Raw genomic sequence first — 27,444 nt, 5'->3', positions numbered from 1 at the left:
TGTGTGTGTGTGTGTGTGGCTCGCTCGCCTTCCTGACGTTCTGCTGCTGCAGCTCGAGGAGCTGCTGTTGTTGAGTGACTTCATCAGCGAGAGCGCGTTCGCCCAAGTCCGTGGAATTAACGTTAACTTACCTCAGAGAGAGAGAGACATCGCTGTTTCTTGAACGAACAGAGCTCATTTATACACAGAGACGTTCATCTGATACGGGATATAGAGGATAGACCTCGGTTATGTTAGTTATCCAGACCCGGTAACCCACCTACCGTCGCTGACGAGCTCGGAGAAAGTTTCGGCTTGTGCTAGCTAACGTCTCGCTAACGTCTTTCTTTATCATTTCGCTGAGGGACTCGCTCGCTTTCGAGCCAGAGGAGCCGGCCAGGAATGAAAGACACTGAATTTGTGTCAACTTTATAAATGAGGACTGTGGACAGCGACGCGAGGCTCTTCTCTTTCCCCTGCATCGCACATGGGGTGAGTTCGGTTTGTCTTTTTCAGCGTGTGTCTGTGAGGAAAGCAGCCCGGCTTGTTTTAGCAGCACCTGAAGAGAAAAGGGGCTGTTGGGAGTCTGTTAAGGGGAGAACTCTCTTTCTGTTAAGGTCCCTCAAAAAGACTTAACCTAACTAACCTAGCTACATTCCTATTCGCCAGCCTCTTGTTCGAATCCCCCCGTTCCACCTTAAATGGTGCAGCAGTTACGTTCTGGCGGCTCGTTTAAGGTGGAACGGGAAAATTCGAACAAGAAGCGCGGCGAATTAACTAAGAAGCGTCCAGTAAGAGTTCAGCCTCGTCTCCAAAAGCGCGTCGTCCTCACTGGATCATTCGCCGTCAGTCAAATAAGTCGTTTGTTTAGTCAAATTAGTAAGTTGTCCTTCGAAATCGCAGATAAGGTTAACGTTATCGTCTTATCAGCACGACCTGGTAATTCCACGATAGGGAAACTACTGTCACCTCTGAGTTTACTCTTTAACGCGTAACGTTAGCTACGTAAACACTGCCGAGAAGACGTTGACGTAGCGCGGCTGAACGTTATGATTTATTTTGCTCTTAACACTCATTTCAATGTGTAACGCCATGTGGAGTTAAACATCAACCTGTAGGTTTCTTACTCGGTTCCTTCTCTGCACAATGTGTATTGTAGTCACTCATATGACAAAGAGGACGGGAGTCTGTTTGCCCATGCATAGCAGGGTGCTAGTCTACATTATGTAGCCCTTGTGAGACGCCTCCCTTTCAGAGTTTTGAGGATTTGCCCATCCACCAATGCTCGCATTGTTCTTAAAGGATGTATTAATAAGACAAAAGACTCTATTATACCACCAGTATGTTGGAGGGTGGGGGTGGGTGGGGGAGCATCTGTCTATATGGGTCTGTGGCTCCTAAAAATCCTCTAAATGTGGCAAAATTTTAATTTCACTGCACTTTATTATCACATCGCATGATATTTTGACTCGCAGACATACTGGCCATCAAAAACTCTAGACATGATATTTTGACCATTTCACATACTGCAAGTTGTCTAATTATTCTGTCTGTGTAATAGGACTTGGTCAGTGGACAGTGTCCACAGTATTCTCACAAACGCACAATAATGTTAATCATGATGAAATGTGCGTATGTTGCACACTTCCACGTAAAAGTGTCATTTGCAGAACCATTTTCAGTCAAATGCTGTGGGAATCTGCTTAAAGAAGTCAGAGACAGACATCACACACCATGAAGGCTGACAATAGATGTGCTGTCGGTTCTGGTGTTTTGACTGGAGCGACATTCCACATGTGAACTGCTTATTGTGAAGCATGACGGTGGAATGCATTTAGGCCAGTGCTAGTGGATCTTGGAGATTTCCTCGTCTCCTTTTCTTTCATGGTTATTTTGAGCACAACATGCACGGGGTGGGTGCTGGATCTGGGTCAAGTAATGAAACAGATAGGCGAGGAACACTAGTAGAGGTGTGATGCCATAGATGCAGTGTTTAGCCTTATGAGAGGGAAATGGAAAGAGAGAGTGAGGTGGCGGGGAGGGGGTGGCTGGTGGTGCAGTCTGTCCTTCTGGTACGAGATGCCTATTCCACTGATAACCTGATAATGGAGGATGGAAGAGGAAATGCCGGTAATTGCACTGATGAAAGGTGTTCATCCGTCATTGGCAGAATTGCAGACACTGGGCAGTATGTGTTAGTCCGTTGTCTCTGGTGTTATTCTTCGGAGAGCCCTTGATTGAATTATCTGTCTGGCCACAGACTGCAGCAGACTTTTTAAACAAAATGCTCGAATGCACACGGGAGTTGCCAGAAGCTGTATAGAGAAGGGCAAACATGTCTACGTGAGGACAAATGAAGGCAGGCAGGAATATCAGGTGTTGAATGAGGCTGTCTCTTCTTCCATTCATGGCTAGACTCAGAGGGCCGACCTGCTTGCCTGGGCTGTGGGGCATTGCATTCAGGTGTCATCGTGCCATCCTCCAGTAAATAGTGTAGTTTCCTGACTCAATGTGGTGAGTATATAGAACTTGATACGGGTAACCTGCTGTCTGCATTTGCTTTATGTGATCCCATGCTTCGTTACAGCTGAATAAAGGCAACCACGCCACTTCTGCTGACCGCTGACAGGGTTCTTGACACGTGCATTCACAGGCTTTGCTGATGGCTCTCTCTAAAGAGATGTCCAGCTGTGACCTCAGTTTGTGCAGCATGGCTTGCACCAGTTGAAAACAGTAGTACCCACAATGCTCTGTATGCACTGAGCAAGAGTTTTGGTGTAAATGGTCCACTGTAAATGTTCCACCTTTTAGACAAAGCCATGCAGTTTATAACTATCATGACAACAGTCATAACATCGTCATGATACTGCAGTGTCATTATGACGTGCATCTTATGGCCTATTTGTGTATATTCGGACAGATCAAGACACACTTAGGATCAAATATCTCTCTCTGATAAATATATATATATATATACGCTCTGACCTCATCGACAAGATTCTAGATCAGTACTTCCAGTCTGAGAATCTTTAACAGATCTACAAGCCCTGGTCTTAGATTAGGACTACTGGGTTAATGATTAAGGGCTTCTTGATAAGGATTTCTATCACTCTCTGAACTGCTGACTTCTAGATACCTGTCCTCAATTAAGGCAATACATGTACACAAGAGGAATGATTAGCCAAGAATAAACAGTGTACAGCAGATGCAGCAAACATATTCTGTTACTTATTTTTGTTTAATTTCATTTTTTAGTGCTACATATGACTCAAACCACACCGTAACTATGACCTGGTACAGTCTAGTCACATTACAGTGGCAACTCAGATCTCTCTGAATCACATTTACGGAAAATGGTCGTAGGTGAGGGCAGGGCTTTACTGACCCGGATTTCAACTTTCCCCTGAAGGCTGGCCTTTTGAGAGGGAAAGTGCAGTCCATGGTTCGCAAGGTCACACATACAACCTGACCACTTCTGCTAAAGGAGGATTGTGAGCAGTGCATGAGAAAGGAAGCTAAATAAACAAGCAGATAAATAAACAGATGTATAAGTGAACGGAAGGATAAATAAATGAAGGAGGTTATGCAGTGGTGGGAACTGGAAGTGTGGGATTTTTTGGCCTCGGTCACGTGGGGGGTTAAGGGTGGTGCTGTGTCACTGTGTGGGTGGAGCAATTCCTCAAGGACTCTTGAACGGAGGGTTTTGGCAGCAGGAGTACAGAAGGACAGGAGGGAGCTGTCACTAGGGGAGTTTGGATCCCTTGCGTTGGCCGAACTCAAGGCCGGTCCCGCAGGGACTTCAATAACAAAGGAAACTTGTGAATCTAAGGCAAGATGGAAAATAAATACTTTTTCCAAGTAGCGGAACAAAAAGTACAAAGGTTCTCAACCCCAGTCCTTGGGGACCCCAAGCTGGTCCATTTTATTCTGTTCCAGCTCTGGACATACCGGTGTCCAGCTGATGTTGTACAGCCATTGGTAGGTGATATGGCAAAAACATAAGGCAATATAACATAAATTTGCACAATATTTAATATGTAACAAAATATTTGCAAAAGTCAATTGATTAAAAAGGAAGAGGAGGATAAAATACATGGATGAAATAAGATGCTATCACAATAGGCTGATATCCAATCAGCTGCTTGTTACTGTACACTGGATGTTGTTGTTTAGAGACTATTAATTGGTTTTAATCTGTTTTTTTCACAGTGAGTGCAGTGTTTCAGAGGTAGTGAAGATACCCATGATTTACTCAGAAAAGGCTATCATCACGGTTTTTTACAATGACGAATATCACTGAATTGCTAACACCTAGTGGCTGGGATTCCCCATGCACAGCTTAATACTAGATTACTAGTATTTGGTTTTCTAGAAGTGGTTGTTGTCAAATGATCGTCATTGTACAGTTGAGTTGATATCGCTATGACCGTTTTCCGCCACATAACAATAATCGATTTGCATTGGCGCTTCGGGAAAATCATTGTTGTGAAACCAGGGCAGTGTTTTCCCCTCTCACACTCATCAATACATGCCTTCTGTGAGAGGCTGTACGTGTTGATTGTGGTTGTGATATTAATCAGGGCCAGCGTTTGCCTGAGCCATAAGGCTTTCACCACTCCGACCGCTTTGAGCCAGCATACACACGCTCCCTCCCTCCCTCCTTCCCAGACCGCCTGGACTGAAAAACACTTTTCCTTGGGTGTGGCAGCTGCAGTGAAATAAACGCCTTCTGTTTCAAGACGCTGCTGCTGCTCAGCAAGTTACAACTCACAGCCGGCAACATGGAGCTCTTGGTGTCTGTGCCAAGAAATAGGAGTGTCCCAGCAACACGCTACCCATCCTCCGCCTGTTCACCTCGAGCACACGCTGCCGTTCGTTGCATGGCTGACCGTCTAACCCATCTGTCTTATAAACAGTAGCGTGCATTCGTTTAACACAACGACAATCGAAAACACATCCCACAATTTATGCTGTATACAGAGCGAACACCCAGCACAGTTTGTCTGTCTTACGCAGACAGATGTAGTCAGTGCTCCAAGGGGAAAACTATAAATATTTACAGAACAGAGATTCAGTTGGGGAGAGACTTTAGCCATTTTAGGACAGGTCGTGTTTTCAGCTCATGAGAAAACAGACAAGCTTTAAAAGGCACAGCTGACTTCTTGACGTTCCTGTTGCTCAGTACAAAAGCAACAGATTCCGTTTCTGAGCTTGCACTTCATAACGGAAACAAATCTCCATTTGTAGTTCACAAACCAACTCTAATCACACACAATCCTCTGCTGTTGTTGGGAGCTTTTGGGTGAGTCATCAAAACCAGTCAAGTCTGTGCAAACCTTTTTTTTTCACTAGGCTAAAAAGCACTCTCCCTAAATGTGCAAATGTAAATGATTTGCTTTATGTTGTAAGTAATGGTTGAAGTCTTGTTCGTTGCCATCTATGCGACCACAGTTTTACAGTTGGGGGGGGGGGGGGGGGCAGGTGCAACATTTGCACCAGCAGAAAATGCTCAACATCTGGCTCTCTCCCACACTACTATGATAATATTCTCCATTTTCCTGGCCACAAAAAGGCTTGGAAACTTTTCTTGTGTTACTGATGCTTGAAGCCATAAAGCATTTTTGAAAGATTTGTGGCTTTAAGCACTCCCTCTGACATTGGCGTTGTGGTTTTCAGCTGTCTTCAACCACTTTTCAGGATCTGCTCCTGAGAGGCTGGCCCAGGTAGGCTGAGATAGGGGCGCATCGTACCCCTCTCTCCTTAGCAGATACTGCATTGTTCCCCTCCCCTTTGTTTGTGCAGCTGGAGAAGCTGGAGCAGCGCCCCCCTGTTGGGTTGCAGAGAAGAGGGATAGCAGGAGCTGGATGGTTCAGCAAAGGCACTTCCGAGTGAGTCGGGGGTTTTCGCAGAGCGGAGACTTTCTGATCTGTCTCTGTCGAGCCTGTCCTTTCAGCCCAGCTCTCTGTGATGGGATTAGACCCATCTACATGGTAATGCAGATTCATGAATGTCCATGAGAGGCACTGAAGATGGATCCTGCCCGGACCACTGTGCCATTTAGCATGAAAATGACCAGGCTCTCCACTCTCTTGTTCTCCTGGGACATTGTTGCAGTTGACTTGCATGGCTTAACCTTTGCATAGTCATGTGGTGCAACAAGAGATCAAAGATTACGCAAGATTTTTTGATCATACATTATGCAAGATGGCTGGTTGTGGTATGAGTATGCAAAGGGTCACCTTGCATAATATATAATTCGTCTGTGTAGAGAAGATGGCTTTTTCAAGCACTGATGTTTTAGTTAGTGTTAAAATGGCAATGACACTTGTTAATTTAACCCTCTCTCTCAGTGCTTTTCCTGTTTAATGGCTGGAGGTCTGTGTGTGTGTCTGCTTTCTCGACGTTCCAGAGCTTTTGAATGCAGTGCAACCTGAAATGGCCCATGACAAACACATGGGTCACTGATAAGATGTACGCACAAGTGATAAGACCTAAAAACATGCACATGCACGGATGTGCTGAGGGTTGGACAAAGGCTCCCAGTCTTCTGCAGCCTTACGCACACATGGCAGCATTCATTAAAATTCCTGTGTCTTGTGCACATTTTTCTAAGCCATTTAGATTTTTTCCCCCAGTTTTTGCCCAGTTGTAGTTGACCTTCCGAGATGTCCCATGCTGTATACACTTCCTGCAGGCTCTTTTTACATTTTATATCATTTCTTTTTCAAAATGCAGCTTCTAAACTTATATGTTTGTCATGAGAAGTTAATGTTGTCTGTACAGTCTTGTTTTGTACAAAAAAACCAAAAAATATTCCTTATATTTTTGCCAGATTAAAAAAAAAAAGGGTGAGAAATGCAAACTCAAACCTGCCAATACAGAATGTAAATCGATTATAAATAAAATTAATTTCATAAAGATTTTTTATGTAATTACATTTACATAGTACAGCAAAATGACAATAATAACTACAAACTTCTAAGGTATTATTGTTCTTAGTGTTCCCCCAACAATAATGTAATTAATAACATAAGCTTATAAAATAGTTACATATGAATGGTGTTGCAAAATGCCAATGGTAGCTACAGACTTCTAAGGGACAAAGATAATCATTATTGTTCTTGGTGATCCCACTACTATGTAATTACTGATAGGCTTATTTACATTTATGGCATTTGGCAGACGCTCTTACCCAGAGCGACTTACAGTTTGATCATTTTAGACAGGTAGGCGAAGGTGGTGTTAGGAGTCTTGCCCAAGGACTCTTATTGGTTTAGTGTAGGGTGCTTACCCAGGTGGGGCTTGAACCCCAGTCTACAGCATAGAAGGCAGAGGTGTTACCCACTACACTAACCAACCACACCTTATTGAGCTTATTAAGCTTAATAAGTAATTACACTTAATTCAGTATTAAAAAGGCAGAAATAATGATAGACCAATGAAGGTTAAAGGTAGTTGTTATTGTTCTTAGCGTTCCCCCTACCATATAACAGCACCAGTGGTTCTCTGTGATGGCTGGCCACGAGGCATTGTCCAGCAGCTTAGCGCAGATGGAGTCATCTATGAATGTTTGTTCCTCATTCTCAAGCTCAGGTTAGGTGCCTAGATTTTTGCTCTGCACTTCGCAGAAAGAGCTGCTCCTGTTCTCTTTTCTCTACAGGTAATGTGTCTGGAGCTGAGCTGAGTGTCTAAAAACATTACAGGCACACACAGAAAATAAAAAGTGTGCTGGCCACTAGAGCCATGAAGTAAATTAATCTGGTGGCCCAAATGGAGAATTTATGGCCAGAATAATATAAAGATATTTGTTATATATACACATTGTATTTACAATAAACAAGCATACCAAAAACCTGTTGAGTGTTGATTTGAAAATGGAATTATTATTATTATTATTATTATTATTATTATTATTATTAAAATTACTGATATGGTGGCCTTATTGGCCTTACTGTTTGGTTGCCTGTTCTGAGTTGTGGTTATGTACCGCAGTGATAGCATCTCTGTATAATGGTTGCACATTTACCACCTTATTTTATTTAAGGCCCTATTTCATAGTGGTATTAGCAGATGTTTGCCAGAGGAACAGCATTTATGATGTCAAGTGGACCAGCTGGGTAGAGGGGCCACCGCCGCCACCACATTAGCTATCACAGTGGTTACAGTAAACAAATTATGACAGCATCCAATCTGTTTGATTAGTTTTGTGCCCAAAAGTTTTGGTAAAAGGGAAGAAGTATGCAAAAAAATAAATAAAATCAAAAGGCAGGAGGCCACTCAAGCCACAGGTTCTGCATTTAAATGACCAAAATGTTGCCCTTCTAAGTCAGAGTGAGTGAAAAATGTGGTTCTGTCATTAACATCTTGTTATGACATTTGTTCCCAGTGCTTTCAGGAAACCAACCCTGAGGGAATTTGATCTGCTTCAGATCAATAGCATGAACAGAAACCTTAACCACACCCAGTGGGAAAAGTTAAAGGATTGCATGCATTTGGGAAATGTTCTTCCAGAACGCTTTCCAAATTCTTCAAGTTTCCTCTGGGGAGCATGGTTCATTATTGTTGGTTTTTGAAAACCAGCTGATTCTCGCATGTATTTATGTACACTTATATTTCATGAAGAATTCATGCCGTAGCTGGCTCTCATCTGTTTGGCTTGAGGTATGAGGGACTAAGAAAGTCTGCCTCTCTTGTTTTCTGTCATTTTCTGGTAAAAGATAGCAAACCATGATGAGTTATCGTTCTTGGGGCTCCATTTGTTATAATGTGCGAGTCCACTGTGCTTTTTCCTTTGTGATGTCTCTCGCATATGCATGCACATACACTTGTCCTGATAAAGCGGGAGAATATGAGCAGGGGTGGGGTCTGTCTTCTGGTGACAGCATGGAACTGGAGCGGGGGTGCTAGACAAAGCTATGGTGATTTTCATTCAGGGCCTTTCATTAACGGATGTGCGAGTGAGTGTGGGAGAGAGCGAGTGTGAGAAAAGAAGGGCTGATGAAATATGAGAGCAGCTTACTGATACTCTGCCCTAGATCAGGCCTGCTGATTCTATCGTTGGATCTAAACTAGCCTGCTTCTTTGCCATGGTGCTTTACATCCTGGGGTCAAACACGGTGTCAAACCGCCAACATACGATATGACAGTGACTCTGAGCTTTTTCGTGGTTGAACATGCTCATTTCTTTCAAAACATTTTGAGTGTGTCGTCTACAACCTCCGTGTTCTCAGCCTCTGACCCCTCAATGGCCCTGTCCCTTGGTTATGTTGGCCTATTTGGCTGTTATATGTACAGGGAGAGAACCTTGTCTAGACATGCTTAAATCAGCAGTGGAGCCTGTTGAAAATGGAGTAATGAAGAAACATGACATTAGCTGTTAATGCTCTGACATCCTGGTGGATGAAGGACCATGGCTCCGTCTCCCAGATGTGTTTTAATCGCCTCTTTGTGGCTCCTGGCTTTGATCTCCGTGGTTAGGTTTATATGAAGGAGGGAAGGCAGAGGAAGGAGTGGAAGAGGCTGGATATGGTCCTCACAAGCCGTGCACGAGATGAAAGAAAAGCAAGTAGAGGATATGCAAAACCAAGCAACGTGAGGACAAGTGTAATTAGACATGCCGTGCTCAGGGTTGACAGGATTGGTCTTAGAGTGAATGTATTACACTAATTGCCTCCGAGGCGGCCTCCCTCCCTCTACTCGCTGGCCCCCCGTGGGGCAGATTGGGGGGGCTGTCGATCATTGAGGCCGCCGCTCCTGCGGCTCTGGAGCGTCCCTCTTTTACACATCCCTTTGTTCCCGTCTCCTCTCGCCCACATGCTAAGAACCCACCAGCAAATAAACAGCAGCCATAAATAAACGATGAAAAAAAAAAAAGATAGCAAGTGTGTGTGCATTCCAGTGTGTCTGTGTGTGTGTCCACAAGGGATGAAACAGTTGCTGATTTAATAATGTATCTGTTAATGTATTAATGTAATGTATTTATGAATGTGTCATGGTATGAAACACTGATAATCATACCGTTTCAAGGTTGCATAGTTTCATTAACTATGTACAATTACAATACACGTACCAGCTTTCACAGTGGAAGTAAACAGTGTACTGCTACAGTCAATTTGCAAAGTAAATGCCAGGATAATGCATGTTTACATAGTTATATTTAAAGTACAATATATTGTTTGTTAGAGATGACATGATATCTCTTTTTTTTTACCGATACCAACATTAAAACCTTGTGTGTAGATCAATACCAGTACAATGTTTCTGCTTTAAAAAGCTGCTTAGCTCTTTAAATGTGCTTTGTTTAGTTGAAGCGCTTCACTAAAGATGCGTTGATTTAATAGTGAAAATAAGTGATCTAACAAAGCCGAAGGTTTGCAGATTTTTTATTTAACTTGTCTCACAAACCAGCTTTTTGAACAAGAAAACACATGAACAGTAATGTAAATCAGACATCATTGATGTGTTTTATCTTTACTCTCGTTAACTGAAACAACTGAAGTTGCTTACTGATCCCAATTGCGCTCTGACTGAGATGCCTGCTCACAGTACTCCTGTGATATAAGAAGCCTTGTGCATCTTTTATCCAGTGATATTAAACATGGTGTGCACACAGAAGACATGGATTGTACACACCGACACGTTTCACTCTGGCTAATGTGAACCTACACGCACTGTAACTCCTCTGGCAGCAGATTTACAAGAGTTAAATGGCCAAACGCTAAATTCTAGGCTCATTTTCATAGGGTTATCTGATGCCGCAAAAAAATCCCCACAAAAATAGTCTTGCGATGCCAGTAATGCTGAAGGGTGCGATATTCAAATTAGTCCTCTATCCACTGAGAAGATTTGTTTAGGTAGTCGTTGATGTTTTTGATATCATAAAGAATGCATTGAACATATTTTAAGAACACTAAACTGATTTAGTATAATATAGTATAATAATGTTGGTCACCGATATAATGATAGGAAGTTTTCATCCTGTCCCATCCATAGTGTATGTGCTCAGTGCTGTTGTACATGCCTAGTAGTGCGTGCATTCCTGTGTACGTGTGAAAGCAAGACAGCACGAAAGACATAAAAAATGAAGCACGCATTTTAGCAACAGTGCATTGACCAGTATTAGAAGAGGAAATTGTGGCCAAACTGCCTCCTGCAGCTTCTTCCCCTCCCCCCTCAAGAGTCAGCAGAATAAAATCGTTAACGAATTTCCAAATCCCCCTTTATTACCACAGTAGAATCATGTCCACCAGGCACATGGCATGGAGCCACTGCCTCTCACCATGCTAGTTTTCCTCTGCCAGAGACATTCACTTCACCCCGATCCAAAACAAATACTTCATTAGAGGATTCATTATGAGAGGCAAAGATGCAGATCTGTTTCTTTTTCTTCCTGGGTAGCTTTGATTCCTTTTTCCCTGGTGGGATGCATGTATTAAAAAAGAAAAGGGCAGGTATTTATCCTTAAGAGCAGGCTCTACGAACAAAGAAGTACAGAACACCACCCTTGAGTCTTCACCTTCATTTCTTGACCTGCAAGATCTACTCAGCTGTTCTCATTTTACACCATGCATGTCTGGAGCAAGCTTAAGCAAGTTTACGCTCAAAGCTACAGGGACGTTGTGTTTTTGGTGTGTGTTTAGTCTTATTTATGCCACCTCTTGCGGTTGACTCGGAGTTCCCAGGTTTGAGATACCACTGAGTCTTATCTTCTATCTGCCTGATCATTTCCGTCACTCGCCACAGCAACTGATGTGCTTAGATTGTTGCTTTACTCTCCCTTTGCTGCCTCTATAGCCCCATGCTCAGTCCAAAATTGTAGTGGCATGGTTGAAAAACTGAATATAGTAGTGTATGTTGTGGAATTCTTATCACTGAAAAAAAAAGTTTGATATTCAGTTTGTGATGGTTCAGAAAAAAAAATCTGACGTACACAACTCTTTACCTCATGCAAATGTAGTCAGTCGGCCAAAACACATTTGGTTTTAAAAGTTTGCTTTTACAGCTTTTGCAATGGAGCTGCAAGGCTAATGTTAAACTATGTAGCCTCCAATTTGCATTGTGCAAACTGCCTGATAAATCACTCATAGTCATAAGGAAATGTCAGTTAAACTTGCGTATACGATTTCTGACACTATAAATATTTGGTAACACTTTATTGTAGGGTGCTGTTTATAACGCTACGTGACAGCTACATAAGCTTGTCCTCACAACTGACATAACCCTAAATAAATGTTTATAAATGTTTATTCCAACAGGCGTCATTTGCTATAAAGGTTACGTGTGCCAATTTTGATCAAAGTCAGCTAAAGTAGCCTTAACGACAGATGACACCTGTTAGAATAAGCATTTATAAACAGGTATTCAGGACTATGTTAGTTGTTAGGACAAGCATGTAGATGTTATGAAACCTTATGAATAACACCCTACAGTAAAATGTTACCAAAATGTTTTTAACCTCTATTCAAAAGCAAGTCAACTTGAAGCTACTTAACAACTTAACACAGTTTGAGCCAAGAGCGATGATTTAGGCAGGCTGTTTGTACAGTGATAATTAATGGGGTTTAAGTTTTCATCACTTTACAGCTACATTAGTCTTGTAGCTCCAGTACAACTTCATGGCTTATGCGAACATCTTGGCTGATCGGGTAAATTTGACTCAAGGGATGCAGTGCTTCATTTACACTCTATGAATCAGCCCTCTGTGCCCAATGCGAGTTCCACCCTTATGTGAAATGATGAGCTTTCTGCTGGCACATGTGCAAAACTGATTTGCTGGTTGGGCTCACTGCAGCACCTACCTGGTTAAAGTGCATGCATTCACGCGCAAGGCCCACAGCAGAAACCATCTGTGGTGTTATCAAAATCTAAGTGCTACTGTGGATTGCTTTACTGACCATGTTCTATATTTACATGTGGGTGTTACTCATGCACTGTTACATACAGTTGTTTTGCAAAGCAAGAGGAAGCAATCATGGTTCTTTGCGATCCACTATCTGGGGTGATGCGCATAGGCAAGCTAAGATATTGGCAGAGCGTGTCGACTCAGTTGCATTAGGGTTTGCTTTCACCATGTATGTGGCACCGTTTGGTGTCTGCGAAGACTCAAGTTTGTTCGGGAGAGTGTGGGTGTGTTGCCATGTGTTTGTATGTTGGTGTGAGCTCAGGTCTCCAGCCTCTGTGTATTATCAGTCTGTCTGGTAGCACTCAGCCGTGCTGTGGTGATAAGAAAAGACAGGAAGGGAGATTTGACATCTTTTTAGGCTGTTTCTGCCAAGCTGAACTCCTCTCAAAATTACAATCACAAATTCTACCTCCTGTAGAAGCCCTGGTGACAGGAAGTAGAAATTATTAACGAACGTTTTGTCATGGCTTTTCAGAGTAGGACTTGTGTATCTTGCACTTGCTCTTGTAAGTCAAATATGTCATAGAAAATACGAGACAAATCTGACCTTGGATCAGCACTTCTACTCTGATCAGCTCTGTGAATACAGGCTCAGGTCTTTGAAACTCAAAATGCAAACAATATCCCTTAGACACAACTGTACACGTGTATATGCGTGTATGACTGGGAGGTGCATAGATAATTATCACTGTCGGAGCATGCAGAGACGTTTTATCGTAAGTGTGGACGCTCAACTTTCAGTTTGCATGTAGATCAGAATTTGACAAAATGTTAGTTGTTGTGTCTGCAGTCTCTTTTTGCTAAAAGTACATCTCACATTTTTGTCATTTCTTGAAACAAACAGAAAAAAAAACTCATTAGTAGTGGAGAATCAGAGCTGTCAAATCAGAATGTATATTGAACCTGCATACAAATCACTAAGAAACAAATATAATTTATATAATTAAAATTTAAAAGTAGTGAAGTCCACAATCAGAACTCTGACAAGACCAGAATTGAGCAGTCAGCAGTCGACCAATTTATTCTTTTATCTTTTAGTCGATCTGTGTTGCAACTTTATGATGTAAATTGTGTGAGCCAGGTAAGCGGGAGCTGCATTTGAAAGCTGTTGCTGCAGCTGTAGCAAAATGTTCCAGCATAATAATGCATGACTCATTGTGCTACGAAACCAGTTGCTTCTTACTGTAGCACTTTATTTGATTGATATTATTTAATTAGCCAACTGATTTTTATCTATAAATTTAAAATGCCACTTTGACCTTTAAAAAGGCCCCAGATGAAATGTTTTTTGTATTTTATGTCTTTCATTGAAGTCCTCTTATGACATTTGAGTCAGTGTCAGTGACAAAACATGTCACAGTTTTTACATTACCATTTTCCTGTCTTTTTACTGCCTTTGTAACTGTGCCTTTAGGACTGATATATGTAAATGAGCTCTGTTCTGATTGGAGGCCCTGTATTGAGCCTCAATCTAAAAGCAGCCCAGGTTTGAACACTCCACATAACATTAGCTTAAATGGACAGAACTAAACTGATGTAGGCTAAATAGATGTATAAATAGATGGATAAATGTGTTGACAGTTTTTTCAACACACTATAATTACATATAATACATAATTCGCACATGTGGACTGGAGAGTGAACGATGTGTTTTTAAACTGTGAAATTGTTTACATATTATGTCAAACTCTTTTAAAAAATTCAAGTGCGTTTTATGTGTTCACTTATCCCAAACAGTGTGAGCTTTAGACGTTTAACAAAAATAAATAAAAATGGGCCATCTGCCAATTCGGCTGTAAAGAAATCAGATTTGACAGAAAAGACTTCATGAATGATGCACCTCTAAAATAGTACAGCAAAAGCAAAGTAATAGCTCTTGACTAAGCAGTGACCATTGAAGTAGTCATCCACACTTTAGCCAAATTACCTATGGCCTGATTTGTGCTTTTAATATGTCATGGTATTTTATACTGTGATATGATTTCCAGCTCTCCTTCTCTTTACACACACACACCCTTAAATTGGCCTCTGTCAGGCCTTTCAAGGAGCTCTGATTGTGGACCCTCGCTTTGGAGCTCTATCTAAAGTCCTCTCTCACAGCCTGATATAAATAAAACCTCTTGACTGCTGGGGGCCAAAGGTCTCTACAGATTTCAGCCCCTCTTTGCCCTGCTGCTGCTGTTCTCCACAGCGATACGCTCAGATTCTGGGAAGCGCCGCGCTTCTGCATGGCTAATCGATGCACAGCCATAATGGTGAGGTGTGTGTGCGTGTGTAAGCGAGCAAGAGGAGGCCTGGGGCTGTGATACAGAGGGGGGCTCAGTAGCAGCACCAGCAGACTGCTGTGGAAAACAGCATGGTGCCGGACCGATGTTTGTATATGTGTGTGTGTGTGTGTGTGTGTGTGTGTGTGAGAGCGTATCTGCAGGGCATGCTCCAGCCTGCCCACATGGATAATAAAGAACAGAGAGGTGCAGCACGCAGCAGATGCCGTTGTTGAGCTAAATGCGGTTGCATGTGTTATGATGGCTAGGCAAACAAAGTACGTGAGAAAAAAAGTCTTCTCCGAGCGGCCTGTTCTGTGGGCGATTTGAGGTAAATGTTTTCAGCTGGCGGCGTGCTGTGTTTGTACAGTTTGCATTAGTCGCCCTTGGTGTTATATATGTTACATACCTACAGTGGGGTCCAGTAGTCGGAGAACACTAGTGAAAATACTTCTGTTTTGCATTCTTTTCTAATTTAATATATTACAAATTCAAAATTGTATCATCAGCCTAACAATTTGGATGAGATTTTCAGATTTTTTTTGTATTTGATATGTCCCCTTTAGGGTTAGGGTTAGTGACAGCTTGCACTCAAGCTTGCATTGTTTAAAACTTTTGAGGAGCAGATGTAATTCACCTGAGATCTGTCTGGATGGATAAGACTTTTAAAACTGACCTTGCTTGTATGTTTAAATTTAAATAGTGAACCAAAATCTTGAATATGTTTTCTTCTTTTTACTTTTTTATTTTTCAAAACTCAATTTTTTCAGACTTATATAAAAACTTTCCCAGATTTGGAACACTGCACACTGTACATACTTCTTTACACTGTCCCATTGCTCCTTCCTTCATGTTATTAACCTGTCGAAAAGTCTGTGCTGACTTTCTGCTCTTCTATTTTTGGTTGGTTTCTTTATTACTGTGTTATTGAGTGTGAGTCTGCGCGTTTTAGTGCTTATCTTTTCTCACTTTGAATAATGTCTTTACCTCGTTGCTGGTTTCCATGGACTGAATTGCAAACAAATAGTAAAAACATTTCAGCTGAAAAAAATCCTTTGCAGTTTCAGACTATTTGAATCATGGACTTTAAAGGCCTCACACTTTAGTATTACCTTAGTAAAGGTGTTATGAAAAAGTACTGCCTTAATATATTACAGTAAGGTGCCCTGCAAAAAAATATGAAACCCTTTTGAAAGTTAAGTCAATATTTTCCAGGTTACAAATAATAGATACATTTTCCAGTGGATTTCCACTAACTTCATTTTGAAAGAGTTTTAAAAAGAGTACATTTTAAATAAAGTGAAAAACTGAAGGCACAGTAAATCTAAATCCATCCTGTAATACGAAACAGACTCAAATCATCCAGAGGCATATCCAAAAGCATGCAGTTCCTATTATGTTTGTATAAAAATACATATATAGATAATATTACAAGTGAAATTTGTGTGAAACATTATTGATGTATGTATATTTGATTAATAGTGTTACGTGTTATATACTGTAAAAAATGAATTATTGTTTCAAATTAAAAAGCAAGTAACTTGGTTGTCTAAGCATTTCACCGAACATTTAATAGTAAGTTAATGGTGCAGTAATTATCAATGTGGTACATTCTGTTAACTAATTATGTAACAGTTAATAAAATCATTTCTGGTTAAACCACCATATTATTGGTTTTACAGTGATGGCATTTGTATGTGTGTAATCCATGTGTTCCAAATATATATGAAGTGCTACATTATAGTATACAGTACAGTGCATTTATATATTATAATGTAAAATGTGTTTGTTTGATGCAGGCCAGTTGGAAAGTGTGAATGACTGACGACAGGCTGATAGCACGCAGCCTTGAGCCTGAGAGAGCTTCATGTGCAATCAGCTCTACTGAGGTGACCTGCATTGGCTCATGACTTGCTCTATGGCCTTGGCCTTCACATGGAATTTTTCCTCCCCTGTCTTTCTCTCATTATCTCTGCCCTCTTCGTTCCCTCTGCTCCCATATCGCTTACATTAGGTAGCTCCAACTCGTCCAGTCAATATCATTACATTTGACAGAGTGCAGTAGACGAGAGCATGAAAGACTGCCTTTATAGACATTCTGAGGTCCTGTAATGTCCTGTAATGTGAATGTTGCCTTACATTTTTGCTGATAAAAATCTCAGCATAGTGATTTTTTCCATTTGCACATGTTAAAGGTGAAGAAAGTCAGACTTTGCTGATTGCACCTTTTGTCTTTAGTCTCGCTGCAGACGTGACACCACAAAGCCACTGAGCGCTTTGTAGAAGGTGTTATAAAGAGCTAAAAGGATGTGAAAGTGATGAAGAGGATGATGACAGGCCCCAGAAAAGCCAAAGAGCTGTTTTTTTCCACGTAGAACTGTAGGTAATAGTGCACATTATCCGGACCGTTAGTGCGCAGCCGTACAGAAGAGAAGTGGCTGAGGGAGAGAAAGGGCTGCCACACATGCAGACACATGCAAGCACGCACATTACGAGCTCTAAAAGCCCAGGAGAGTTGACTCTAAGTAGGAAAATGACTGTGATGATGATGTGACATGCAGTCTAATTGACTGTGATTGGTTAGGGGAAAGAAGCGAGAGGGTCGTTATCAGCTGCTTTAATGCACACAGTCGTTCAGCAGAACAAATTACGACGATTCCATGTAGTGATAATTAATCGCTGACTAATAAACAAGATCTTTGTCTTCAAGTGTGCTGACGATAGCAGTGGTAGTTTGGCTCTCTCAGTCACAGCTTGAATGCACATAAGTGTGAAAAAAAGCCATATTAATGAAACAAAAACAGAAGAAGGTGACATTAGAAAGAAACTCCGCAGATTATTCGACATTTGTGTGCAATTAGTTGTAATCAAAGTCATTCAGAGTGGGTTGATGTGACTCATGTTTCTTCACAGTGTTATTGATAGGAAACAGAGGTCACAATGTCTACAAGGCAGATATAGCCCTTTAATTTGTTATGTAGGATTACTATTTACTGTTTACTATTCCAAACCACCATTAAACCTGCAAGTACCTTCTGAATTTTGGTGGCAAATATAAATATAAATAGTGGTAAATCTGAAAAAGTGTAATTTTCTTGTGTACTGTTTTGCTTTACAGGTCCTTCCATGTACCTCTCAGCCCTCCATGGATTTCGAAAAATGTGTTTTAGGGGAAACCCTTTCTTAAAACCGTCATAAAACAATGTTTCAGACATCAGGCAGCATTGTTTGTGACCGTTTCATGTAAGAACTTTATGTGAGAAAGCTTTGTAAGCGCTTCAGACATCTGGTGTCTATCACAACCACTTGTGAACAACTCTGACTTATGTAGAACAGAATATTTTAAATCAAACCACTTTGAATTTTTTTTTTACATCTTAACAATTTAATTATGCAGAAATTTTGAAAGGTGTTTCACTTTAGTAAAATTTTACATCCAAATGTAAATTTGATGTAGGAATTACAACCAATTTATACATATTCCCTTTTTAGAGGCAGTGCATGTATTTAATTTCCAATATATTTCCAATAAATTCCAATATGCTGTGGTAGACAGCTAAAATAAAACTTTGTTGGTGTCCAAATATTTATGCACTTGGCTGTACATCACCTGCATATGAATACAGTGTATTACATTAACGCAGCCCTTGCTGAAAGACTAAACTCAGTCACTTCAGTGCATTGTTTCCTATGAATCACCCTGTAAAATTTCACTTCATTAATATCGCTTTTTCACACTTTTGTGTTCAAGCTGTGAATTGAGAGACATGAGCTGTTGTTTTGGTGTAGCCAAGCTACGGTTATAGCTGTGGGTTTCGCAGAAGAAAGTGGAGAATTGTGACAAGCCATAGAAAGGCAGCAGGTGGGCGGTGGGGTAGCCCACGTACCTCGGAGGGGCACTAATTGGGGCTTATCAGGTGTTGCTGGGAAGCACAAACAAGCACCTGGGGCCTTTGTGGAGCTGTCAGTGTGCTGTGGGGCAGGGCCCTGTCCGCACTGAGGCCTTTAGTTCAGATTTCAGGGCTTTTGGGCCAAACGCAGCCTCAGTCACGTTAACAGGTAACATGAACGCGGCTCCCATGCACAAGCTGTTGCATTATGTAACCCTGATCCTAATGACGGTTCGTATAATCTTGTTATTGGGCAGATATTAAGATTTGGTGGATTTTCAAACCAATATTTGATAATTATACATTGTATTGCTATTGTGGCTATTGTGCCAGAATGTCAGCATTTTATTAATGCATTAATTCATTTTAACCCTATAAAAATAAATGGTAATTTATGAGAAATGCTAATCCAATAATCTTTCGTACATTTCATAAACATCAGTGCGTCCCTAAATCTTGAGCATTGCAAGTCTCTGGCCTCACTTTGATTTTAGGGATGTACAATGATATTGGAACTATAGCAGCATGAGCAGAAGTTTGCTTTCAAGGAATGTATCAGCCTCAGACGGGTGTTTAGATATCAAACTGAACTGTTGTAACGTTATAGAAATGTAATGTACTTCATTCGTCCTACAAGGGAAATTTTCATTTTGCTGTCTGGGCCGGTGGGGGGTTGGGTGCCTTGCCCAAGGGCACAGACAGGTATACCTAGTCAGTCATGGGATTTGAACCCTTAACCTTCGGTTGATGGCTCACTCAAGTTATACATTTTTTAAAAGTTCATGTACCAACATTGGCAGATATGTACATGAAAAATATCGTCATCATTCCCAGTTGCAGATCGGTGCATCACTGTTGAATTTGATTGCAGTTCTGTAGGAGATCTCAGATTTCACGACAATTAGATTCAGAATTTTTTTTTAAAAGTACACTTAATACATGAATGTAAGCAGTTTACACTTTAATGGAATATAGGCAATAAAAACAAGACATCAAGCATTTTTCCACTTTTAAAAATAGCTCAAGATTTATATAACTGACTTTAATGATAGTGAATAAAGTGTGTGCTCATTTCTTTTGACTGAAATTTATTAGGAAATTATTCCTATTAGGCTATTGGTGCATTATTTTTATTGTGTGTTTTCCACTACTTTACTGTTGCCGCGCTCAGATGTGCCTCCTCTTTCCATTTTAAGCTCTTTTTCAAAAAAAACAACTAAAAACAGTAGCACTGAACAAGCTCGGAACAGACCGCAGCTCCTCATTCAGAGATTAAAGTAACTGTTTTCTCAGTAGACCTGGCCTCATCATGTGGTTTCTCTGGCAAAAGAGTTACTAAAGAGGCTGTCTATAGCATTTGCTGAAAGTTCTGCTTCCTGCCCCATACCTGGAAGGCTCTTATGAATGTCTCCTGTAGACTCTTGTCTCTCACTCTCCTTGCTGGGTTGTTTAGACTGAACAGGATGTCAGTTCTGTCAGCTCAAGCACTTCCTTTGGCCTTTTTGTAGCGTTGGCGCGCACAGCCTCCTCTCTTTTTCTAGCTGCCTTACACATCCTCAAACGTGACGCCAACTTTCACACATACAGTACGCGCTTGCCTGTTTTTTTTCTGCTATGACAAATACAGACAAATACAGACTTTATCTCAGGATAAACCATTGATACTTAAGTAGGGTCAGGATTCAGTCCAAAGCATAGATGCTTGACCATCTCACGTGTTTTTGTGAATACTGTCAGTGTAGCTATTACTTTAACTTTCTGTTTTTTTCATTTGTTATTGTTTATTGTAATGTGGCCTGAACAGGTCCCAACTACAAATAATCCCCTGGTCTCATCTTTTGTTTATTCTTTTTGAAAGGAATCAAAAAGTCTCGTCAGCAGTTTGGGGACACCTAATGGTCAGAAGGCTTTTAATATAAATAAGTATGTTTTCTTTGTTCGTTTTCAGTCAATTAAGCAGGTTTATTTTGAGGAACACTATTGCATGTCTGTGCCAGTATCAGTGACCGTGCTACCTTGAATGATGCCCCAAAACACGTTTATTCCTACTGCTGTGATGTCAGCACTGAAAGCTTTCAGGTGATTAAACCACGTTTAGTTTCAATTATGGAAGCACAGAAATGGGGGCCAATGCCGATATCTTTTTTCATGCATGTATTTGCCAGTATCAATACAGATACATAAATAGGTAATCAAATATCAAATATCTAAATATCTGTCTGATGCCAGTAATTAAAATATCTAACAGTCTGTCTCATGCTGATATTCCTTTTTAAAGCAATTACCAGCCAGTATTGATTCTTATTATATTTATATATTATCTTGCATCCCTAGTACAGGTTGGCAATATGAAAAATATGTATTATCACAATACTTCAAGAAATTTTTACAACACATGATACATCGCAATGTTTATTTTTTTCTGACATCGGACAAAAAACAAGGTGGTGCCATATTTAAAATACACCATCAGAAACTATGAAACCAGTTTTTTCCATTCTCTGTTTCACATTGAGCTGCACTAAATTCTGTTAAACAGGACCATTTATGCTCTCTTTACAATGAAACAACCAATTGGTGTTTTCCAAGTACTGACGATATCCACAGCATGATCACAAAAGCATATTGTCACATGCTGTGGCATAGTTTATCATCATAACAATACATACTGCCACATTGTCCAGCCCTTTTAGCAAGAGTTTGAAAAAGAAAACTACCATTTAGGCAAATCCTGCTCTTCACACCAAGAAACCCACTTTGATTAACATGTAGCGTGCTGAAGATAAATTTACCAAAAGGATTAGCACATCATTGTTATACCAGCAGGTAATTCCTCTTACTTCAGTGAAAGCAAGGTGTCCCCAAGCTTTGACGAGCAGCGCACGTTTGATGTTTGTCTGACTGAGTGCGCCGTATAACCGTTCATGCATTTATAAACACAGTCTCTGTCTTGGGAGATTAGAAGGGAATGTCCCTTTGCCTGTGTCACTGGCTGTGTTTGTATGTCTTAGGACAGAGGTTAGGGTCTGCTGTCGAGATTGGAGACAGTCCTGCAGTCAGACCAGCCCATCAGGTTTCACACGCTGTCAGAAGCTCGCCCTGACAGACAGCCCGGTCTCCACGGTAACGCTAAGGTCATGAGAGCTGCCTGGCAGACTGTCTGTTAAAGTTCACCTGCACACAACAGATTGCAAAACTTCTCCTTACAAAAGGTCATAGAAGAGCTTAAGAGGCAAATATGTACAAAAAGAAAAACTGCATGCGGCAAACAAATATCTATCTCTGTGCCTCTATCTTGGCAAGTAAAATCATCTTAAACCTGGTCAATAACTCTAATAAATCTTGTGGCAAGAGTAATATACAATTAACTTTTTTATTTTTTGTCTCATAGTAACAAATATTAGATATATTGACTAGATTTAAGATGATGTCATGTCCAAGATTACTGAGCATCAGTAATCAGTGCGTCAAGCTTCAAAGCCGTCTCTTAGTTTTTGCCCTGATGCTTTAAAAGCTGCAATGGTGAAAATTCGATGGGTTTTGCCTGGCGTGATTATGGATCAGTTTACCTCCTGAGTGACTGTATTTACAGTGAACGGTGCTCTGTGGAGAAAGAGGCTATTGTTCTTTGTTCCTGCTTGAGGAAATGGCCTGCTGGTTATTACTGGCTTTGGGCTGCAGTTGTTTGACAGAACAGTCCGAGTCCAGCTGCACCTTTCTGTCCGAGTGCCGGTGCCTGAGTTGTGTGTCACGGTGTGTTTACTTTATTTAAGTGTGTGTACGTGTTTGAGAGTCCTTGACAGGGTTTGAATTGTGTGCATCTAACTGTGTTCACCCCGGTGCCGCCTTGCGAGCTGGTGTGTATGTCTGCGTGCATGTGCGTCATGTAGATGTCTCAGATTCCTGCCTTTGTCTGTAGATGCCATTCCGCTTGGCGGACTCCTCTGTGCTGCTCAGGTCCTGCCTGCCGCTCTCAGTCAAGAAGCTTTGTTGGGTTTTGACCAACACTGACTGAGCAGTATCATGATACTGTGGCTGCATGGAAAAATGTGAAACAGTCTTAAGTGCTTGTTTGATTCCAGTTGTAGTCCATTCTGCACAATTAAGGTAAATGAAACAACATCTGGTAACATTAAAAACTATTCTTGAGCTGATCTAAAAGCTTATAAATGTAAACTTTTTTAAAATAGTGTGGTAAATGCTGACAATCAAACCATTAAATGGGCATTCTGGCCCAAAATTGAGTTTAATGCTAGTTATTATGTTGTGTTCCCTCACTACAGTACCACTGGAAATCCGTGTGGCATCAACCAGTCCTGACTGCTAGCCTAGCCACTTATCTATAGACTAATAAACACAACCAAGCTAGCATTAATGTAACTCTTACATCGGTCATCAAAAAAATGTCTTCCTGATCCTCATCTGAGTCAGTTCTGTCATCTCTGTTCACATCTCTCCATTGTTGTGATTTGAAGCAGTGATATTGGCTTTCCTTTCCTTCTGCAGCTAAAAAAAGAAACTTCAAAACGGCCCACCCTACACCAAAGCACTTTAGTTCCTCCCACCTTCAAGATGCATCACCAGAAGGGGGTTTACAGGTGCCCCTTTAAGGTATTCAAATTAAATACACCAATTTAAACCATACATTAAGTAAATGCTGATAGATGTCACTGTGTTATTATAGGAAAGAGAACAGGTGGGGGAGGAGAGCTGACAGCAACAATGAATGAAACAATGAAAAGCACACATGGTTTCATTTTGTATGGGCAGATGCTTAGCACCGTCTATCAATGCACGGATCAGAGAGTACAGCAATTACTACCGTGACTCGGAAACACTGACTCAAGATTGACTTACGAATGCATCATTTAGTGCACCACTGGGTGTCCAAATAGTAAGATTTTCAGTCTGATTCATTCTAGCTTACTATAAATATTACTATAAATTACTATAAAAGCCAGGGGTGTATTCCTTTTATGTGGTCAGGTTTTTACTATTTTCATTACAGAAAAAAGAGGGTGGGGGGGATTCTTAGAAAATGCATCCAGCAATTTGAGAAGTAAACTATTAGGTGTTCTTGTGATCTCAGTAATATTCACTCTGTTTAACTTATTAAAATGTTACAGACTAACCCTATGATTGCTGACAGTATTTGTCCAAATAGCAGGTAGTGGATCTTTAGATAGAACATGACAGCATTGTTTTGCTGTCTGAGGGATAGACTGGGCATGTCTTGACCATGGCATTGCTGATTGTCAGCATCTGTTGTTGCAGCACTGGGAGTGTTTTTCTGTTGTAAAAAAAATGTGCATTAAAGTAGCAAAACCAGCAGAGAGGTGAGAGGTGAACAGTGGCGCGGTGGGGTGCTTCAGCAAACAATGAGGTAAAGAATGAGAATGTTGACAGATTAAGTCTGGTGGAGGGCAGGCTAAAAGCCTGTTTTAGAATCTGAATTAGCCTCTTTCCTAGCATTTCCTGTGCTTTGTTTGGGCCTGTACTCATTTCCAGCTGAATGGGGATTTTTGACCAGGGGGAAAGCTCGTAATCTATCAGCAGGCTGATCTAAATGACTATGGTTGCCATTACTCATCTCCATTTCTTTAAATGGTTGGGATTGGAACACGAAACACTTGTTTTAACTTGTAGTATTTCATCTGTATTTTCACACTTTACACATCCTTCAAAGGACTGTGGCCCACGTCATATGAGTCAGTGAGCTTGAAGACTTATTTTCCTCTCCTACCTCCAGAACTTGTGTGTGGGTGTAGAGATCAGATTGTACCAAGTAGTCTCTTGGTACACTTTTTGTGCGCTTAAGCAGTTTTTTCTGTAGCCAGAGTTTTGGCATGGTGAGCTTTTTGCTCAAAGGGGAAATTCCAGAGCTCCAGAAAAACTATTTTTGAACCCCAACATGGGTGTGATTGACATAGGCCTACAGAAAAAAAAAGAAATTATCACAACCTTCTACAACACTGTGTATTTGACATACTATTACAAGTGAAAGTGGGCTGGAATTTGAGAACTGACTTGAGAGATATTTTCAAATGCATATCGTTTGGCTGGCATCTTTCCAATTTGACAGATTTGAACATGTTACCCTTAGTCGGGTGCACACCAAACAACAGAACCATGGCCTAACCTGTCTTGTTCCTATTTTTCTGTATATTTTATTTGCCCTGTCCATGACCATGCTGTTGTTCTTGTGTGTTTTTGTACAGGCGACCCAAAGGGACATCCTGGGCCACTGAGACGTGACTCTGGGTCTGGTGCCATCTCCCCTGTCCCTGTTCTGCAGGCCTGGGCCTTCTCCAACAGACCGCGGAGTGAAGGCCTATAGCCATGGTGACATCGGGCCACAAAGTGACCATGCAATCATTACAGTGTCTTGACGTCAGCATGAGTAGCAAGTACTCCCAGTACTACAACAAGACCCTCATTCAAGTGCACTACATGTGTGCCAAAAACCTGACCCATGACCAACTGAAAAAACGCATGTCAGAAAAATATGGGCCTAGCACGCTGAACATCATCTTCATCATCATCTGCAGCATCATTATTCTGGAGAACCTTCTAGTTCTCATCGCAGTGTTCCGGAACAAGAAGTTCCACTCTGCCATGTTCTTTTTCATAGGGAATCTGGCTTTCTCTGACCTGCTGGCTGGCTCGGCCTACATCGCCAACATTTCCCTCTCAGGTCCAAGGACTTTTGAGCTGGTGCCCGTGCAGTGGTTTATAAGAGAGGGCACTGCTTTTATCGCATTGGCAGCTTCCGTGTTTAGCCTGCTAGCGATTGCCATAGAGCGCTATATTGCCATCACCAAAGTCAAGGTTTATGGATCCAACAAGACCTGTCGCATGTTTCTCCTGATCGGAGCATGCTGGGTCACCTCCATTCTCCTTGGAGGCCTGCCCATAATAGGCTGGAACTGCATTAACAACTTAAGTGAATGTTCTGCCGTTCTGCCTCTCAACTCCAGGCACTATATCCGCTTTGTTGTCAGTATCTTCAGCATCATCCTGCTCTCTATAGTCATCCTGTATGTCCGAATCTACCTGATTGTGCGCTCCAGCCACCAAGAGGCCACTAACTCTCAGGCTTATGCCCTTCTCAAGACCGTCACCATTGTGCTGGGCGTCTTCATAGTGTGCTGGCTGCCAGCCTTCACCATCCTCCTGCTGGACACCTCCTGCAACATGTCCTCCTGCCCCATCCTAAACTACGCTGATATATTCTTTGGCTTCGCCACACTCAACTCGGCACTGAACCCACTCATCTACACGCTACGCAGTAAGGACATGCGCAGAGAATTCCTGCGTGTGCTTTGCTGCTGGGGGCTCTTCAATTGCGGACGTCCAGCTGACCGCTGCATGGTGCCCCTCAAAAGTTCCAGCTCTCTGGACCACTGTACCAATAAACATGAGCACCAGTCCACACCCATCATGCAGGACTGTACCACTTGTGTATGAGCATAGGACATTTCAGACCTCGAGCAAGGTCTCCAAGCAGATGTACAACTGAGAGGAAGTTGAGGTGCACCTCAGAATCTCTCCAAGATGGAGGTGAGAGACGAAAGACAGAGTGACGCCAGAGATGTCAGCTTTGACTTAATCTGAAACATTCAGACCTGTGTGAATTCCTAATCATTATCTGTGGACTTGTGAGTTTAGAGCAAACAGTTGTGGCATGTACTCAGTGTTGTTTTTAGGAGCTTCACTGAATTATTTCACTTGTTTTAAAGCCGTTATTTTGCATCTGTTTTCAGTAAGAACCTTGCATTTTTACTGTATTGTTCACATAAAGATAGAGCCAATTTTTTATGACAGCCAAGTCAATGCCATTTTCAGCCCTTTGGCAGTGACCAAAAATTTGTTTTAGCCTCAGAAGAAAAAAAAAATTCTTAAAGCAAACTTTAATGTAATGCACTTTTAAGCTTTCTGTGATTGTATGTTTGACTGACCTATTAGTCAGTGAGTTAGTCCAAAGTCACATGAATGGTGTGTTTTGGAGTAATTCAGCAGTCCTGATTCATTGGCAGGGAATTAAATATTACACTCCCTGCACTCCTCCTGAGCCATGAGTGCAAAACCTTCCTACGTATTCCATTATATAAGCATAATTCCCTTTGATTAACTACAGTAAAAAGCAAAGTATTCAGTTTTATTATATTGCATGGCATTCTAACCTGTGTACAAAACTAATGTATGGCTTTTTCATGTACAATTTCATAATTAACCCTTTTTCTCAGTCTTTCTCAGCCTGGCCTTTGCTTGTTGTACTGTGTTTCGTAAGAGGAAAGCGCAACCAGAAAGTACATTCGTAAAGTGAAAATGGCACTGATTTCACTGTACTGGCAGTAATCCGCTAGACTTGTCTCGACAACGCTGTAGCATCGCTGCAGCGGCGTGTCCT

General features: G+C 41.3%; 1 protein-coding gene across 3 annotated transcripts; it reads left to right on the top strand.

Moving 5' to 3' along the window:
- Nucleotides 1-26,918, top strand: s1pr2 (sphingosine-1-phosphate receptor 2). 3 transcript variants are annotated; one of them, XM_017701522.2, is made up of 3 exons: nucleotides 1-471; nucleotides 23,541-23,645; nucleotides 25,253-26,918. In XM_017701522.2, the coding sequence occupies exon 3, from the start codon at nucleotides 25,374-25,376 to the stop codon at nucleotides 26,499-26,501; it is 1,128 nt and encodes a 375-aa protein (XP_017557011.1). In that variant the 5' UTR covers nucleotides 1-471; nucleotides 23,541-23,645; nucleotides 25,253-25,373; the 3' UTR covers nucleotides 26,502-26,918. The 3 variants fall into 3 exon arrangements, with proteins under 3 accessions (XP_017557011.1, XP_017557010.1, XP_017557012.1); XM_017701521.2 differs by lacking the exon at nucleotides 23,541-23,645; XM_017701523.2 differs by lacking the exons at nucleotides 1-471; nucleotides 23,541-23,645 and adding an exon at nucleotides 5,848-5,867.
- The last annotated feature ends 526 nt before the right edge of the window (nucleotides 26,919-27,444 follow it).

This window comes from Pygocentrus nattereri, chromosome 1 (genome assembly GCF_015220715.1).
Source record: "Pygocentrus nattereri isolate fPygNat1 chromosome 1, fPygNat1.pri, whole genome shotgun sequence".
Taxonomy (NCBI): domain Eukaryota; kingdom Metazoa; phylum Chordata; class Actinopteri; order Characiformes; family Serrasalmidae; genus Pygocentrus; species Pygocentrus nattereri.
Note: the sequence above shows the minus strand (reverse complement) of the source record. Positions and strands in the feature narration are given on the sequence as shown.